Source organism: Chroicocephalus ridibundus, chromosome 4 (assembly GCF_963924245.1).
Source record: "Chroicocephalus ridibundus chromosome 4, bChrRid1.1, whole genome shotgun sequence".
In the NCBI taxonomy this organism is placed as follows: Eukaryota; Metazoa; Chordata; class Aves; order Charadriiformes; family Laridae; genus Chroicocephalus; species Chroicocephalus ridibundus.
Genome location: NC_086287.1, coordinates 18,717,380 through 18,729,933, shown reverse-complemented (window position 1 = coordinate 18,729,933; position 12,554 = coordinate 18,717,380). Strand labels below are relative to the sequence as shown.

General features: G+C 54.7%; 1 protein-coding gene across 2 annotated transcripts; it reads right to left on the bottom strand.

The window, feature by feature from the left end:
• Positions 1–3,947: 3,947 nt before the first annotated feature.
• Positions 3,948–11,754, bottom strand: LOC134515324 (cytosolic 5'-nucleotidase 1A-like). Of its 2 annotated transcripts, XM_063334171.1 has the most exons (7): positions 11,425–11,754; positions 9,578–9,636; positions 8,706–8,873; positions 8,201–8,330; positions 7,517–7,639; positions 6,224–6,402; positions 3,948–5,697 (listed from the first exon to the last, which is right to left on the bottom strand). In XM_063334171.1, the coding sequence occupies exons 2-7, from the start codon at positions 9,620–9,622 to the stop codon at positions 5,395–5,397; spliced, it is 948 nt and encodes a 315-aa protein (XP_063190241.1). In that variant the 5' UTR covers positions 9,623–9,636; positions 11,425–11,754; the 3' UTR covers positions 3,948–5,394. The 2 variants fall into 2 exon arrangements, with proteins under 2 accessions (XP_063190241.1, XP_063190242.1); XM_063334172.1 differs by lacking the exon at positions 7,517–7,639.
• Between the last annotated feature and the right edge of the window lie 800 nt (positions 11,755–12,554).

Here is a 12,554-nt window from a genome sequence, read left to right as displayed (position 1 = left end):
TTAGCAGCAGCTCTGGCTGATGGGAAATGTGGGAGCAGGGGAGGGGTTGCACTGGGCACACCAAATGGACCCGTCCAGGCTCTGGCCACCATGTCCCAGCACTGCAGGTGCTGAGGGATATGTCCTGGGCATCGTGGGTGGTGGCAATCCCTGCTCTGTTGGTGCCGGCTGGCTGGGGCTGGTTTGGAGGCAGAGCTGGCAGGCAGCCTGCTTAAACATTTTTTGGCTGCCAGCATGGGCTGCAGTGACCTTGGGGAGAGGCTACGTGGAGTTGCAAAAGGCTTAGACTGGGTGTTAATTGTTCCTTTGGTGTCTCTCACGCCGCAAACCCTGATCCCGGTGGCTGGTGAAGGTGGCTCACCAATGGCTAGGTGTCGTGGCTGGGTGCCACGATGGGCAGGAGCCCTGAGCGTGGCTCCATCCCCATCAGGGCCTTTGCAGCAGCTTTGAGCATGGGGTACTTTCTCCCTAGTGGACCTTCTCCATCATATCCTGCTCTTCCAGCCTTTCCCCTAGCTAATTTTTTTAAAAAAAGGTCTTATAGAGCAAAATGCTTAATGTCTTTAAGCCTATGAGGTGCGCTGATGTCTTCACTAGGGTTTACTCGTACACCGCCGTGCCTTGTCGGGCTGCTGCCAAACTCGGCATCGCCTGTCCCTGCATCCCACGCACTCTCTGCATGGCCCTGCCCAAATCCTCGCTGCCCCCGCACTGCCTGCCTGCGCCTGACCCCACTCGGCATCGGACGTCCTTCCGCATCCCCCGGCCCATCCTCCCCCACGGCTGAGGACACACCTGGTACCCATCTCGGGGAGGAGGGGACCTGCCTCACCCCGGCTGCTGGCCTCGTCTGCTCCTCGGGGCAGGGATCTCGTGGTGTTTGCCTCACCCGAGTTATTTTGCAGCAGGCTGAAATTGCTGGGGACAGGCAACAACAACCCTGGCAGGCGCTGGTAGCAGGCAGCGTGACCGACGGCTGACGGGATGAGGTGGTAAGTGGCAATGATGGCATCGATTCATTGCCTCCCACGCCAGGATGTGGTGGGGAGCACTGGGACCCGATTCACCTCATCGCCTGCCTTGAGCAATTCCTGTCATGGTCCCTGGGGCCACTCGAGCTCAGCTTGCGGGGGGGGAATATCGTCTCACAGGTGGGATGTCCATGCTAGATGCAAAGATGTGCCTCCAGCCTCATCCAAGCATGCCATCCATCTCATTTTCTTTGCCAGCACTAGGTGCCGTTTAATTATTTCTTTTAATTTCCAGCCAAAGCTGCCTCAAGAAGACCATAATTTATGCAATTACATCTTCTCCATGTGACAAAGCACCAAAGCAATTGAGCCTTCTGGTCCTGGGAAGAGGGTGGGCTCAGAGAGACAAGGGTCAACACCCTATGGCAACCCAAGGATCGGCTTAAAATTGCAATGTGTTTCCTTGGAGTAGGAGCAACCACCCAGCTCCTCTTTGGTGAATCAATCCTGACCTCCCGGCGCGGGTGTTACTGTGTGAATATGCCCATGAAGGCTCTTAATTCCCACTTATTTGTTGTCACCTTTCTCCTAAGCACCAGCTTCACTTGCTGCCACAGCCAGCATTTTCCAACGTGCCTGCCTGGGGTTAAGATCTTGAACCCACGTTTAAGCACCTTGGCAAACACAGTCTGTGGCTTTGCACACCCTCTCTCTGAGCCTCTGCACAGAAAACACCCTGTTTATAATTATTTGCAGTGTGAGACTTGGCATCTCACCCTCCCTGGCTGGGAACCCCTGAGTGTTTCCCAAGGAGCTCTGTCACCGGCGTGGCTTAGGGTTAGGTCAAAAATGCGAAGATGAGTGCCCCGTGCTTGTGGTCGAAGGTCCTTGTATGTTGTGGGTGGAGGGAGGTGTGGGAGCATCTCTGGCAGACACTGCAGCTGTGCCCAGGTCCTGCAGCCTCCAGCATCTTCTCCCGCTGCAGGCAGGAGTCAATAAAGCCGAACTGCTCGGACACTGCCAATGCAGATGTCTGTTAGCAGCTAAATACCTGCCAATCTTCCCTCCCTGCAGCGCCATCATTCCATAAAAAATTCCTTTCTCTCTCATAGCGCTAAATTGGGATTTTTTAAAGTATGCAATCCTAAATTCACTGGTGCAGTGAGTCAGGGATTAAGGGCATACTCCTGGGCAAAGGTCTCTTGCAAACCCCTTGGGGCCAGACGTCCACAGCCTCTGATCCCTGGGGTCACGTGCCCCCCCCAAAACAAGGGCTGCTTGTTCGGCATGGCCAGCAGAGCTGGGCTTGGCGGAGGAGGCATTGCCCGCATCCCTCCCCGCACTGGGAGGGTCTCGTGAGGGTGTCCCAAGCACTGGTGGGTCAGTGCCGGTGGGGACCCCAGCGCTGGGCAGCTTCAGCTGGGACGGCGCGGGGTCGCTGAAAAGCAACGGCCGAAATCAAGTGCAGGTCCTCAGATCCCCCTTTGCACCCCTTCATTTCTTTTCACGGAGTGGAAAAGTGTGAAACCCAGCAGGGCTCAAAGGGAGCCTGTCCCTGTGGGTGGCATGGTGGTGTGACCTGCTTCTTCCTTGCCCTGGCCCCCAAAAGCTGAGAGAGATATCAGAGAAGCATCCTGCAACTAGCCCCAGCAGCTAAACTCCCTTTGGGCTGTAGCAGCAGCAGGAAAGCCCTGGGCACCAGCAACCCCTTGAAGGAGGGAGATTAAAATGCCTCAGAAAGCTGAGACTTGAGGAACATCCTAAGCATTAATGAACTATTTACAGATGCCTCTAAGACAGAAACAAGTTTGCCCTTGCAGCAGAGGGTAAGGCTGCAGCAGTCCTTGCTGGGGGGTGTTTTTTATGCTCCATCTTCAGAGCAGGACAGTAAAGGGCAGTTTTGATGCTACACCTTTGAGCCATGGCCCAAAGCAGCTGCACTTAGCCCCATATGAAGCAACTCTGCAAACCCTGAGTTTCCTTCCTTTTTTCCCATTTTGGGCACATTTCGCCCTGTCATCCCCCACTGTGCTGACAGTGCTGGAGGAAGGCACGTGGCACTTTCCCCCTGCCTCAGCAGCTCGCGCCCTGTGAAGGCTCACGTGGGCCTTTCCCCACCACCCTTGACTCAGCTAATTCCCCCTCAGCCAAAGCATTGACCGAGCTCCTGCTGGCACTGTCCAGGCATTGGCAAAGGCGATGGGTCAGAGTGGTGGAGGATGTCTGGGACCACCACCACTGCCACCACCACAGGGTCCATGTCCCCACCGCCAGCTGCCACCGAAGCAGCCGGCTGTGCATGGTGAGCTGGGCTGGAGATGGGTCCTTGGATCCCTGTACCCAGCCTGGTGGTATCTGACCTGCATAAAAGTGGGATGAACATCTTTACCTGCTCACCGGGCATGTTTTGAGCATGCCGTAATTAATGTTTGTTCAGTGATTGAGGGTGGCGGGTACTTAGCATCATTAGCGAATGATGAGTAGCTGGTGTTGTTGATGTTGGTACCTCCAGACATCTAATTTCAGCATCTGAACTGAGTGAAAAGGCCAGGGGCCAGACTGCTGGTGCCAAAACCCTGCTGGGCTTTGTATCTTTGGAGATGGCTTCCTCACAAAGCCCCATGCCTGAGCATGCCTGCCCTGCTCTGCCCTGGCAGCCCCGAGTTTGGCCCCATGTGGTGGCCACGGTGGAAGGGACAGGACCCATGCCAGTGGCACCATGGGGCCAGCAGCTCCCCTTGGCAGGGTGAGATTTGCAGATCCCCCAAGCTCAGGGTAGCAGAAGGGTGCAGGTTTGGGGACGCAAGAAGCTGGGCAGAGAACTAATCCAAAGTTGACTGAAGGTTTCTTGTGTATTGAACCCAGCTCAATGTGCACATATAAGACTGGATAAAAGAATCAAATGTCTGTAAAAGAGCGTGGAATTATCGCAGCCCTCCTCCCATGCCACTGAACACAGGCACGAGGGACAAGTGCTCACATGGGGATGCTCATTTATTTATTTATTGAGGGGAAAAAGACATTGGTGAGAGCGACGCTTGTGATGCTTTAAAAAAAAATTACTTTCTGATTACTCTGAAGTTAAAAAAACTAAGCCACCATCATATTTATCTCCTCCATCCATAATCCTACTGCCACCAAGCAAGCACTGCCCTGAGCGGCCAGTTTGTATCTTGTTGAGGTGGCTTTGGGGAGCTCCTGGGGTTTTCGGGGTGTTGTATCCCTGGGCAGCACAGTGGCCTCTAGTGGCAACTGCTCATATCCAGCCCTGGGGAAAGAAACCTGCAAGTGAATCTCGGGGGCGGGGGGCTGCTTGCTTCCCAGGAAAATGAGGAGCAGAGTCCAAACTGCTGGTGGAAAGGTATCCCTGTGCAACAGGTGATTTGGTGCCAGGCAGGGTCCTGAGCACTCCCATGGACCCCACCTGCCCTGAACTGCCACTCCTGGGACCCCCACCCACCCACCTCCCCTCACAGCCCTGGAGACCCATCTAAACTCAGGCCTGTGCACCTAGTTCTGTTCTGGTCCCTGGAGTGCTGGTCTGCAGCCCTGACCCCTGCATGGCTTGTGGTGTAGGCAGCCCATCTCCACTGCCCTCTCCTGGTGGGACATTGGAGCTATGTAGCAGCTCTGTCTCCTGGATGGACCTCAGACCTCGGTTGCAGCCTTGTCCCTGGCCCATCTCCTGCAGCTCCAGGAATTGAGTGCCCTACAGGTCTGGGTCTCCTAAGGGCACTCTGTGAGCAGTCTGCATGCCTAATGAAAGGTGACTTGTGCTATGATCTCTTCTATAGAGGGGAACAGCTTGGGCTTTCTTTCTTCAACCTGGTCACCCATTTCTAAAAAGTTTGTAAGTCCTTTGCAGCTTTGAAGTCTTTTTCCCTCTGCTGAGTTTGGCTGGAGCTGCCTGAAGGACTTGCTAGCACATCAGCCTCCTCAGGAAAGCAAGCTGAGTGTGTCTGCTGAGGCAGGGTCTTGAGGGCTTCCTTTGGGCAGAGATCCTGGGAATAAATCTTGCAGGCTGTCTGAGCACAGCCAAAGCTAGAAGTTTTAGTGCTTGGTTTCGTGCTTCCTTTATCTCATGTGTGGGGCAACAGCTTCATTTATTTCTTTGCAGAAAAGTCCCCAGGTCCTACTGGGGTGCAGGTGATAGTTCTCAGTGTGCCAGCAAAGGTGTCCCTCCTTTCTGGCACAGCTGCATTTTTTGGCTTTATCCTAAGACATAAAGGACCTCATATCAGGAGCAGAAATGAGCATCAAGTCTTGCCTGGTAGTCTGTGCTCTCATGCAACGCTCTTGCCTCCTTTCCCTGAGGCTTGCTTGCTGCAGGTTAGGAAATCCTTCCCTCTCCACCAGAAGGTTTGCCTTCAACTGTCCCAGTCCCCTGTGCTGCTAGGAGGGAGGTCTGCTGGCCTGCAGCCCATCAGCTGCAGGAAGGGACCCAGGCAGAGGGTACACCCACATCTCGAGCCCCCTGGATGTTATGAAGGCCGTCGTCAAAAAAAATGTGGGGCTGGATCTGGGCGAGGATGGGGCCCTTGGGAGCCCCGTCCATGAAAAAAGCCTCGTCAATGGCCAGACCCCACTCCCGAAGCGTCTTGATGGCTCGGATGCCCATGTCCCGGCCACTGCGGGCAGTCACCAGGTAAGTGCGGATGGGGGATTTTTCCTGGCTGAACTTCTTGCGCATCTTCCCAAGGTGCATGGCAAAAGCCTTCAGGGGACCCTGGAAGCACAGCAAGTCACTTGGGAGTGAGTGAGAAATAAGGAGACACCTTCTCTCCCTGTACAAGCCACTTGGTCCTCTTCCAGGGTTTCTCAGGGCTCTGCAGAGCACAGGGACACCTGTGTGGTGCAGGATTGGGCGGTGCTGGGACTGGTGCTGTGCACTGGGGTGCTTGGGAGGAAGGTGAGCATTGTGATGCTCATCCTAATCCCAGGGTGACCAGGAAGGTACATCCTGGCGAGCAGTGCCTCTGGGTCTGAGTCCTGCAGGGACTTGCACAGCAAGAGGTCCCAGTCTAAAAATCCGCAACTCTGGATATTTGGGAACTGATGCTCGCTTACAGGAGACATCAGGCCAGATCCATCTCCAGTGGCACTCCGGATCAGGCCCACACCAGGGACCGAGTGGTGGATGCAAAGGGATACTGTAAAGATTTGTGCTGTTTTGGCTACTCATGTCAAAGCCCTAGTGGGAGAGATGCTCATGGTGTCTGTGGATGCCCATCAAAGTGGGGTGGCTTGCTTACCTCTCCCATGGGCACAGCCTCCATCTCCCGCTCGTACTGCAGTGCCCCCTCCAGCCCCTGCTCCCGGAAGACCTGGTCTGTCTCATCAGAGAAGAGCACGGCGTCCCCATCAAACACCACACGGAGCGGGGTGCTGGGAGCCTGCACCTCCTGCTGGAAGACGAGCGCTGACGAGACCCCTGTGAGAGAGAGCAAGGTGGGGCTCAGGAGGGGCACCCCCTCCTGGGGGCAGCTCGTGCATGGCCAGCTCTTCCCTGAACATCTGCCATGGCCCTGTCCCACACCATAAATGTTGGGGTCTCCAAGCCAGGGGTCTTTCTGGGGAAAGAGGGGTCAGGCCAGCCTTTCTAGGGCTGTGGTATCCCCCCATGGGCATGGGAATGGACAAGACAGAGCCACTGATCAGACACCGATGTCTGGAGAGATACTCGGTCTGCTAAGAGATGATGCGTGGTTGTGTGGGCATGGGCAGCCCTCCTCCTGGTGCTCGCTCACCCTGCCAAGCCTGGCTTTAATGCCCAGATTTAGCACTCTGAGCTGTGAGTAATAGGGACTGGCACCTCCACTTGATTGGGGTAATTGGCTTAATTACAAGTCTCTTCGTACAGGCTGCTCCCTGCCCGCCCTCATCCGTGGACTGAGGCCCCCGGATGAGAGAGACTTGTCAGAGCAATGATGCTCTTCAAGGAGGCTCAAGGAATGTGCTGTGCAGCGAAGGAAAGCCCAGGCTGCAGATGGCTTGCTCCTGACCTTGAAGGACCTTGGCCAGCTGATGTGCTCATACCCAAGCAAATTAATAAGGAGGCGATTAACCCCATTAGAGCTGTACTGCCTCCGATCCAGGTCAAGCATCTGCTTGCATCTATCCCTGAGCACATGGTAACTCTGTGTGTACCAAGAAAGCAAATTTCTATAGCATCCTCACAAAGGCCTGGGAACCAGCGATGCACAGTTATTGATCCAGGGAGCAGCAATGGTCAGTGTCTTTGTTAGAAAGGCTTAAATGTCAGGCAGGGAATGACCAGCCCGTGGCAGATCTATGGCCAGAATTATGCATAAAGCACTTGGTGACTTGTGAAGGCATCTGAGAAATCCTGGTGTGTTTGCCTTGTTTTGTTATCCCTGTTGGGGATAGAAGAGGAGACTGAAGTTTTCAGGTCTGTACTGGTAGTGAGTGTGCCATTCATCTCCTTGCCCCTGTGAAACCATGGTCTCTGGCATTGCCTCTTAGTACTGAGCTGCTTGGGGAAAGTGTGGTGGGTTTGGGGGCGTGGGATGGAGGGGAGAACACACCTCTCCGGAGGGCATTGCAGACATCTGTCCTGTCAGCCGAGAGGAAGAGCTTGACCCTGTGGGACTTCAGGTACTGCGTGGAGTCCTCGTCGCTGACAAAGCAGAACTTTGAGATCTCCAGGCCTTTGGGTCAGGGAATGTGAGCAAAGTCTGTTATGGGGCAACATCCTCCTCGCAGCACCCCCGTCCCTCCCCAGGGTCTCGGCATGCTTTGCTGCAGAGCTTGGGGCACTTCATTTCTCAGTGCTGTGTGGGGAACCTGCCCATGTTTTTGCTGCATCTTCTTGCCCCATTGCTCCTACAAAACTGCAGAGTGCAGTTAAATATTGCCTTCATCCCTCCCTTAAATGAGCCTAAATCCAAGATTTAGGTTGTGTTTAACAACTCTGTTTCTTTAGTAGCTGCCTGAGGATGCCTTGGCTGCACAAAATGCTGCCAGCCCCCCTGGTGCAAAGGATTCGGCCAAAGGGAGCTGGGCTCTGACAGGAGCCTGTATGTTGGGTGTGCTCCATCACCCTGGGCAAGCTGCATGGGGCGGCCAGGAATTGGGCTCGTTTCCAAAATAACCCCTCCCCCGTGTGTCCCCTGGCTCTGTATTTGCCACTGATGCTCCACTGTTGTGCCTTATCTGCTTTGCAGCATCCCAGGGGAAGCAGGCACCTCCATGGATGGAATCTCCCTTACCGTAGTGCTTGGCGCTGTTGATGATGCGCATTCCGCTCTCAGGGCTGTTGTTGGAGAGCACCAGGATGTCAAAGAGGTCCTTCTCTGCTGGGTTGCTCTCCAGGATCTTCTCGTTCACATACTGCACCGCCTGTGAGAAGATGAGACTCTCTTGGAGGGGCATGACTGTGATGGTGTTGCTGGGGCTCTTTTGCAGTTAAGGTTAGTGGTTTGTGCTGCATCTGTCAGCTATGGCAAGGGTAGCATGTTATGGAGAACCAGACAGAGCAACCGTACTCCAAAAGCCATCACCAAGAGGGCAGGGAGCAGGATACCCACTAGGGGGCAGGTGGACATGCGGGACCGGTGAGGAGCACAGGTCTCGATGCCTTGCAAGGAGGCCAAGAGGCCAGGACAGGCATATCTGCACCCTGTGATGGGAGTTGAGACATAAAGCTGGGAAAGCTGAACTTTCACCCCATTCTGCGGGGGTCTGCATGTGCCCCTGGCTAGGTGTGGGGCTCACCTGGATGAAGGCGAAAGCCGTGCCTGGTGGCAGAGGCTTGTCCTGGTTGGCCTGCTGGTGCCTTATGTACTCCTCCTTGCCCTTCTCCATGTAGAGCTTGTGCTCTTCCTCCAGGTTGAAGATGGCTCTGGTGGTCACCGCAATGACCAGTGCCTCACTAGGGTCTTTCTGCAGGACAGGGAGGAAAGAGGGGTTAGGGGACAGCAAAGAAGGAGTTTGGGGAGGTGGGGTGAGCAGGGAGAGACGGGGCTCCACTGATCAGGGTGGTGAGATTGGGTGTTGGAGGCATCATCCATGCGTCATGGTTCCTGATGCCAGAGGGCCTTTGGAGAAGAGGTACCAAGCCCAATCTTCATTTTCTGGCCACCAAGGATGGGGCAGGCAGTTATGAAACCCTAACCTGTCTGCCAAGTGCCATATGCTCTGAGGACAGCACATACCAGAGGGGATTGCTTCATAACATTGGTGTTTGTGGGCACAGCACAGCCACGGTCGCCTGTTTGTGCTGAGCTGGGCACTGCTGTGTTTCTTTGCACAGTTCAGTTCTGGAGAGTCTAATAAAGTCTATATACATGTACAGAAGCTGCTGCTTTCTCCCTGGCCGCTCCAAAACTTAAGTGTGAGCAAATGCGCCCGTCCTGTCCATGCAACTGGAGGTTCAGTCCTGCAACCTCTTCCCATGTGGAAATCACAGGGACCTCACTGGGACCAGGTGGCCAGCACCCCTGGGACAGGCTAGTTCTGCTGAAAGCTAGGCACAAGCAATTCATGCCACCGCAGCTCTGGGCTGTGGTGTGTCGTCTCCTGCGGTGGCATTTCAAAACTTGCTTTGGAAATACAGGATGCGTGTTTTGTAACGAACAACCTTTTACCTGTTTCACGTCGGTGTTTATGATTGTGCTTTCAGGCTCTGCCATCTTCCACTTTCAGCCTCAAAGAGAAAAGTATACAATTAAACTGATACACTATAAAACAGCCAATCTAGAGAGGAGGGAAGGTGGAAAAGAAAGGGGACATCCTACCCACCAAGTGGGGCAACCCAAATCAACCTGCTTCTGCCGACAACAGCTCTGCTCTGAGAAAGCCTGGTCTAGTAGTTCCAATTAAATGTGATGAAGTGGCTTTTTTCTTTTTTTTTTCCCCAAAGAGTATTTTTCTCCAGGGGGAACTGCTAAAAGCAGTTGTGAAGCTCTTTCCAGCAAATTAAGTCTGTCTTTATGCATCTTAACTAGGGCTTGGAGATTGATTGGAGCTAAAAAGCCAAAATAGGTAAGATCTTACCGGTAGGCTTCTAGTTCACATCCTTATTGCCTTTCTTCTTACTTTTTTTTTGTGTGTGAATGGCGAACTTCTGTCCACAAATAAGCAAGTTCACTGTGTGAGCAGCTCATTTGCAGCTGCAAAAGGCCTGAGTCAGGGGAGGTGTGTGGTGAGGGCTTGGGTGCAGGGTGGAATCCCGCTGCTGGGGCTGGTCTGCCCCTCCACAGCCCTGCGAGCCAGCCGATCTCTACGCTAAAGGTCTCAGTGCAGGCTGTGCTAACCCGGGTCTGGCAGACGAAAGTCACGGGGGGTTACACGGTCTGCCCATGCCTAGCAGCTGAGTAAGAAATCACATTTATTTTTGCGCACCCAGGTCCTGTGGTTTCCGTAACCACCACGCTGTACGCTTCATTTCTGTGCACTAGTCAGTGTTAGAAGTGGAATTTTAGGATTCAGCCTGTGGGATGGGAACTGTTCCCATTCCCACCGAGGGGCACCCCATGGGGGTTGTTTCCACCCAGCAGCTCCTACAAGTATGCTGTGGGGTTTCTCTGGAGGCAGCAATGATGTCCCTGCACTGATGTGCTGGGGATGGCAGGGGGGTTCAAACCTCATTTACCGGTTCATGCTCCACCTGATTACAGGGTTGAGGGGCTGTGCAAGCATAGACCAAAGCCAGCATGCAGAGTGAAGGGGGAGTCAGAGTCTCCAGAGAGATCTTTCTTTTGCCCCAGTTTTCTTGAATTCATTTTTATTATTCAGGGGCTGTACAAAGCGTGGCCTGGGCTGTTAGGAAATGCACTTGGCTGATGCCAGCCCCAAGAGCTGGAGCCTTGCCGTGGGGGTTCAATGCTTGCATGTGTATTCCCCAGCTGCCCCGGGAGTGGAAATCCCTGCCGGCAGGGCTGCTTCCCCAGCCAGGGGGTGTCTGGAAAGCCGGGAGATGCTGAGCATCCCTCTGCTTCTTCCACCCATAAACTGTGCTGGGCAGGGGTCTCCTCCCACAGAGCAGGGCAGAGGGTGGCAACCACCAGCCCTTTTTGTCTGCTGAGCAGGAGGAAGCTGTCCTCTGACCGAATTTCAGCCAAGCACTTTTCTAAAAGTGAAAGGGAAATGAGAGGAGACAACGGAGCTGAGCAAGCCCTTCCTGGGGGGAGAACAACACCTCTAATTTCTGCTCTGCCCTTCCAAGTGCTGCAAACCCAGCCTGACTTCCCCTTTCCATCTACCTGCCGCTAATAACTGCAGTATTGCTTACATACTGATATGCGTATATGCACATACACACACCTCCGCTGCCAGTCCCCCCCCTCCCCGGCAATGCCGGACGCGCAGGAAAGCGTGTCAGACGGATGCTGGCTGGTCCCCTCAGCTCATCCTACAGCTGCGTAGCGCGGCGCAGCGATTAACCCCACCGCACAGAGCCGGCATTTCGCTAGAGAGAAAAGCCCAAACTCACCGCGAGTGCTGCCTCCGCTCCCCGGTGCAGCCTGTCCGGCAGCAGCATCCAAACTTTGCTCGAGATGCTGCCGTTTATATTTCCCCCTCCCCGTGCTGGCAGGAAGCAGGCAGGAGGCAGACTGGGGTGCAGCTCCGCTCCCCGGCGTGCTGGGATTTGTAGGCAGCCCGGCGGGTTGGCGTCGTGCCCTGGACAGGCTGCATTTCCCAGCCAGCACCGCACGGTCACGGCTGCCCAAGCCTGCCCTCGGCCATGGCCAAGCTCCTGGGGAAGGGGCTCATCCCCGGTGCTGCTTTTTGGGCTCCCTCAGAGCTTGTGCTCAGTCGCTGCTCGCTGCCCACAAGCGCTGCCGTGATGTCTATTTCTGTAGCTGGGGTATTTATAGCCTGCGTCCAGACCTCTCATTTCCCGGCCCTTGAATACATAACGGTTGTGTTTTTGACCGAAAATATAGGGTTACCTGTTCAGGAATGGCTTGCAGAGTATGCAGGCGGATGCAGGGAGCTGAGCCAGGGAGACAGGCTGGTGTGGAGTGTGGCAGGGTGCAGTGGGGGTCTCACCACATTTGCAATTTTCCTGTAACGTTTTCGGGTCCCTTTTCCCTTCTTTTCTGTAAGCTGCATGTTATGCGCTGCAGGGGTGATTTTCGGGCTGGGACCTCGCTCCCCTGGACAGGCTGTGTAGCATCCAGCCCTGCGAGGCTCGTGCTACCAGGGTATTTCAAGACCCACTTTCTGCCCAAGAGTGAGATTTGAGGGGGCAGCTGACATAGAGGAGCAGCTGCCATCCTGCAGCTTTTCCCTTGCCCCACTGCTGGAAGAGGGCCCAGAGCAGCAGCCTTTCCTGCCTGCCTCCTGCCAAAGGAGACCAAACTCCCCTGCACTAAGGCCAAGCAGCTGTCCCCCCTGCCTGGCACTGGGTTGTCACCGGCATCACCAAACCTCCTCCCAAACTGTGGGCTGCAACCGGGGTCCTGCGCAGCTCGGCTTCACCGAGATGCTTGTCTCCAGCAAACAGCCTGTGGAAAAGGCTACTGATAAGCTCAGCCTTTAGCATGCATAAGCAAACACCCTCTCCCTGACTGATTTTATTGGGCATGTTTCCTTTTCCCATTGCCCCCCTTATGTATT

Bases quoted from the DNA above. Each gene is read 5' to 3' on its own strand.
- LOC134515324 (XM_063334171.1), bottom strand. From the start codon at position 9,622: ATGGCAGAGCCTGAAAGCACAATCATAAACACCGACGTGAAACAG. The intron at 6,403-7,516 runs GTGTGTTCTCCC...TCTCTCTCACAG, and splicing joins CTGCAATGCCCTCCGGAGAG to GGGTCTCGTCAGCGCTCGTC. The intron at 5,698-6,223 runs GTAAGCAAGCCA...CTGTGCTTCCAG, and splicing joins AGGCTGTGCCCATGGGAGAG to GGTCCCCTGAAGGCTTTTGC.